The 6000-nt window shown below is 35.0% G+C and overlaps 1 protein-coding gene across 1 annotated transcript in view; it reads left to right on the forward strand.

The window, feature by feature from the left end:
• Positions 1 to 4563, forward strand: part of CFAP53 (cilia and flagella associated protein 53) — a 41721-nt gene extending 37158 nt beyond the window's left edge. Inside the window, exons 7-8 of the mRNA XM_044681596.1 lie at positions 2690 to 2783; positions 4332 to 4563. Coding sequence (XP_044537531.1) covers positions 2690 to 2783; positions 4332 to 4563 — 326 coding nt within the window. The remainder of the gene's footprint in view (positions 1 to 2689; positions 2784 to 4331) is intronic.
• Positions 4564 to 6000: the final 1437 nt, after the last annotated feature.

The raw sequence follows: 6000 nt of genomic DNA on the forward strand, positions 1-6000 counted from the left end.
TGAGGTTATGGAACTCTAGAATGCCTTCTTAGCTCTGAGATGGAAGAATGGAGATATTGCCATGCTTGTGTGATTCCCACATGTCTCCACCCACTTCTCTCTCAGATATTTGGTACTCCTGATTCTAGCCTACTGCCACCACTTCTACACAACTGTGAAGAAAGCAGAGACAGTAAATTTTTTTCTATGGCTCCATTCAATTAAAGTTTACCTGGGATGATACCATTGCAGTGACCATCTTATCTTGAGAGTTATGATTACCCATCTAACATTTTCACCTCAATAACTTTTAAAGTAAGATTATTAGACACTATCTAAAACCCATTAAACTAAGGTTAGAGTTTTGTGGGAATGAAGTAAAAGAATTATACTTAAAAGGACTCCAGGGGGAATACCATGATAATGAAATTTGTAAAATAAGATGCATATGAAACATTTTTTAATTTAAGTTTTATTTTAAAAAATGTTTTTCTATATTTCCATGATTTATCTTTCCCTCCCTCCTCCCAGAGCCGATAAGCAATTCTGCTGGGTTGTACAAATGTTATCTATCACTTGATACCTATTTCCATTTTATTCATTTCTACCATGGAACCAAAACTTCAAATCATCCATATAAACAAGCAATAAATCATAAGTCATAAGTTTTTCTTTTGCATTTCTGCTCCCATAACTCTTTCTCTCAATGTGGTTAGTGTTCTTTCTCATAAGTCCTCAGGAATGTCCTGGATTATTGTATTGTTACTAGTAGTAAAGTCCATTACAGAGGATAGTTCCATAATGTTTCACTTTCAGTATACAATGTTCTCTTTGTTCTACTCATTTCACTCTGCATCAGTTCTTGGAGGTCTTTCCAGTTCATATAGAAATCATCCGGATTTCTATATGAAATCTTACAGCACAATGGTATTCCATTACCATCAGATACCACAATTTGTTCAGCCATTCCCTAATCTCAGGACACCCCCCCCCATTTTCCATTTTTTTTTGCCACCACAAAGAGCACAGCTATAAATATTTTTGTAAAACATTTTTCATTATTGTCTCTTTGGGGTTCAAACTCAGTAGTGATATTGCTGGATCAAAGGGTATACATTCTTTTAATGTATTAAGCCTTTTGGGCATAATTCCAAATTGCCTTCCAGAATGGTTGGATTAATTCACAACTCCACCAGCAATGCATTAGTGTCCCAATTTTGCCACAACCCTTCCAACAATTTTCCTTTCCTGTCATATTGGCCAATCTGCTAGGTGTGAGGTGGTCCTCAGTGTTGTTTTGATTTGCATTTTTCTAATTAGGAGAGATTCAGAACACTTTTTCATGTGCTTATTGATAGTTCAGATTTATCTGAAAACTATCTATTCGTGTCCCTTGACCTTTTGTCAGTTGGGGAATGGCTTGATTTTTTTGTATGATTGACTTAGCCCCTTCTAAATTTGAGAAATTAGACCTTTGTCAGAGGTTTTCATTATAAAAATGTTTTTCCAATTTGTTGCATCCCTTCTAATTTTAATTGCATTGGTTTTGTTTGTATAGAAACTTTTAAATTTAATATAATCAAAATTATTCATTTTGCTTACATATGAAATTTAAAGCAATTATCTCTAATCTGAAGAAGCAAAGAGTGAGGGGCAGTTAAAAATGAACAATGATGGCAGTTAACATTGGAAATGGTTACTATAGGTAGTTAGCAGAACCTTCTATTAATATTCAGTTCAGGCAGCTAGATAGTATAGTAGAGTTCCAGGCCTGAAGTGGTGAGGACCTGGGTTCAAATGTGGCCTCAGATACTTCCCAGCTGTATGATCCTGGGCAAATCACTTAACCCTGATTGCCCAGCCCTTACTGGTCCTCTATCTTAGAATTGATACCAAGACAGAAGGTAAGAGGGTTTTGTTTTTGTTTTTGTTTTTTTAATCTTACACAATTCTAGGGTAGAATCTACCCTATCTGGATTGGTTTAAGTGTGATCCTATGTGAAAGTGGTAGTTGGTTAGATTAATTTCCAACCTTTTTTCACTATGTGGCACCTCTATAAACTTTTTGCACCACCAAGAAATAACATGATGCTATCTCCTTTTTTTAAAAACCTGTTCAAATATCTTTTCATTTATCATGAACACCTCACATCATAAGCACATTAGAGAAATAATAAAAGTTATCCATTCCCATCCCTCTACCATGAGAAACATTACCTTTACCCTCCTTGTATCTGAAAATGGCCAGAACCAAAAAAGAAAAGTAAAGGATTGCAAATATAGATTGTACAGTGATCCCTCACCTATCCCTGGAGTTACTTTCCAGAGACCCCCACAACAGGTGAAAATCCGTGAAGTAGCAGTGTTATACTTATTTTATTACTTATAAAAACCTTTATAACCCCTTCCCACTCTCCTATAGACCTTTTCCACATTCTTATTAACCTTTCCCACACTCTTATAAACACTGAGCCAATCAGCATCTAGGATACAGAACACAGAGCTGTGGTTGGTCCCCTGATATAGCGAAAACTCAGCAATGCAGATTATAGCAAGGGATGACTGTACTTCCCCAAGAAGCCATGTAACACAGTGGTTTTGGAAAGACAATGTGGTAATGATTCGGATAAGTTTTCACCTTGTTTAGAAAAGTGACTTGGAATTCTGGAGTTTGGAAATTAATTACTTTTTTATTTTTTATTTTTCTTAGTGGAAAGAGAAGCAAAAGAGAAAGATATTGATCGTGAATTAATAATGAAAGGTTTTGAAGAACTTGAGCGTACAAGTACAGAAAATAGCATGAGGTATGCTTTTTTTATTAATCCTTTCTTATAATAAAAAATCATTCATATATACACGAGGACAGTGTCCCTCTCCCTCTGTATTACATTTATTAATAAAGTGTCAGTATTACTTATCTCTTAGGAGATAAAATTCTTTATAAAATTTGATAGGGGAGAGTCATCAACCCCAAACCCTAGTGAAGTATGTAAAATACATTAAAATAGGAAATAATAAACAACAGAGCTAAACTAGTATAGAAAGACCAGCCAGGGATTGGTAGGAATGGTCTTAGAAAGATAAGAATGTAAGAAAATGACTTAAATGGTCATTCTGACTTTCCTTGGATCTGCTAAATGAATGGTATAGTAGCATAAATACTTATTAGTCAGTGGTATGGAACCTAATAATTCCCATGAATAATTGACTCTACCTATGATAATAGCCTTCTGCACCAATCCACTAGATGAGAATTCCAGGGGGACCCTTCATCTGTTGCCATAATTAGTTTGGGGTTGGAAACTATGAGGAAGAGAGAAGCTTGGCTTTTTATTGCTTCCTCATCCTGGAAGCAGGTAATATAGTTGCCCAAATCAACCTAGAGCCTGAAGACAGGAGGGGATTTACCTCTTCTATGCTTTTTATTCTTATTCTATTTCCAAGGTTATTTCATGGGTTCATTCCTTAAGTTCATCGTTCTCCCCTCCAGCATCATTTTTATTATCTGAAAGAAGACATTTCTTTAAAAAAAAAAGACTATATCTCTTTTAAGAAAGAGAATAAATGGGGGGTTGGTGGCAGCTATGTAGCTTAGTGGGTTGAAAGCCAGGCCTAGAGATGGGAGGTCCCAGGTTCAAATCTGGCTCTTGACACTTCCTAGCTTATGACCCTGGGCTTAACTCTCATTGCCTGGTCCTTACCATTGTTCTCTCTTGGAATTAAAACACAGTATTGATTCTAAGACCAAAGGTAGAAGTTTAAAAAGAAAAAGAATATATTTGTATTATTCCACCAATAACTTGAAGTCACTGATAAACAAATTATACTCATTCCTCTGTCTTTATTATTCATACTTCATTAGAGGTAACCTTAGCAATAAAAACAACCCACCCACTGTTGAAAACGAATATACTGAGGGAAGCTAGATGGCTCAGTAGATTGAGAGTTAGGCCCAGAGATGGGAGGTCCTGGATTCAAATTTGGCCTCAGACACTTCCTAGCTGTGTGACCCTAGGCAAGTCACTTAATCCCATATGACTAACTCTTACTGCTCCTCTATTTTGGAACCAATGCATACTATTGATTCTAAGATGGAAGGTAAGGATTTAAAATTTTTTTAATAATATATTTATCATTCTTTTTATGTTGCAATGTTTTCTGTAATATTTTTCTATAGACATTACCATTGTTCGAGTTATTGGTTTGGGTTGTTTTTTTTTTTTTTGCATTTTCTGATCTTCTTAATAGGATAGCAGATAAGAGGTTTGAAGGATAGCAAACAATAGTACCATAAGAAAATTTGAATGGTTAATTTACCAATTTTAAACTTTTGCCATTTCTATTATTTTTAGAAAACACCAAGAGAAAATAGACTATAGGATGCACCTGCTATCACAAATTGAAGACCAGCATAAAAAGCGAGATGCAGAAAAATTAGCAGAGAGGAAGGAGTATGAAGCAGGGCTGGAAGCAACTAAATTTTTCAATGAAAGAATTCAGGAAGTACTTGCAGCCCAGAAAACAGAGCAAGAACACATCCATCCCTTTCGAAGAACTAAAAATCCCCTGTCAAAGTGTATTTAATATCAGTTATGATCTTCTAATAGTCAAACATAAATTATTTTCAATTTCTTACTAACTCATTAATAAAAAAAATCTGTTTTTTCTTGAGTTTGTATAATTATTTTCAAGGTCCCCAAATCCACCTCTCTTTACAATGTTAACATGTTTCATTTTTTTCTGCAAATTTTTTACATCAAATTTAATGACAGAATCCTAGCCACCTTATTTTCTACCTCTTTAATTTCTTTACACATCATCCTTCCACTTACTATGTCTCAATTCATTGAAGTATTTCTTTCATGTGCTTGACCTATTGTTCATTCCCAACTTTTTATTATGCTTACCTAAGTACTATGACTGTGTTACTCCCCTACTCAAAAACATTTGGTAGCTCCCTATTGGTTGGCATTTAAGTCTTTCCTTAGTTTGACTAAAGCCTACCTTTCCAACCTTATTACAAATTACCCCTTCCATTTGCTCTGTACAGGTTCCAAAATGAACCACTTTAGCTAGTTTCCCAAATTAAATATTCTTACCATTTTCAAAAGTTATCGCCTATACTTAAAATGTACTCTCCTATCTTCTCAGAATCCTTATGTTCCTTCAAGGTTCAGCTTAGGTACCTACCTCCTTTGAGAACACTTCATCAAGTGAATCATCCAAATCAAATTAGTCTGTCTGTCTATATCTATACATCCATCCATCCACCTGTCTGTCTGTCTATCTATCTATCTATCTATCTATCTATCTATCTATCTATCTATCTATACATCCATCCATCCATCCACCTGTCTGTCTGTCTATCTATCTCTGTACAGTCATCCATCCATCTGTCTATGTATGTATGTATGTATGTATCCATCTATCTATCTATCTATCTATCTATCTATCTATCTATCTATCTATCTATCTATCTATCTATCTATACGTCCATACATCCACCTCTCTGTCTATCTGTCTATCTATCTATCTATCTATCTATCTATCTATCTATCTATCTATCTATCTATCTATCATCTCCTCCGTAAAATGTAAACTCCTTGAAGGCAAGGCCTGTTTTGTTTTTGTATTTCTAAAAAAAGAAAAAAAATCTTGAATGTTTGCCACATGTTGTGCAGTCATATCTGACTCTACATGTCCCCATTTGGGATTTTCTTATCAGAGAATATTGGAGTGGTTTGCCATTTCATTCTCTATTTCATTTTAAAGATGAGGAAACTAAGGCAGAGCCTTGCCCAGGGTCACAAAACTAATAAGGCAGCATTTGGCAGCACTCTATTCACTTCACCCCCTAGCTGCCTCAGCATCTTATATTGCCAGTCTCTAATTCACTTAATTTTAATATGCAATATTATATGTCTGAGTTGTTATCGAACCTTGTTTGCTAAAGAAAAAGCTCAGGTTAGTCAGGATACTATCAAAACTTGGAATCTTTCTCAATACTGAGTGAGCAATGTT

Source organism: Gracilinanus agilis, chromosome 1 (genome assembly GCF_016433145.1).
Source record: "Gracilinanus agilis isolate LMUSP501 chromosome 1, AgileGrace, whole genome shotgun sequence".
Classification (NCBI taxonomy): domain Eukaryota; kingdom Metazoa; phylum Chordata; class Mammalia; order Didelphimorphia; family Didelphidae; genus Gracilinanus; species Gracilinanus agilis.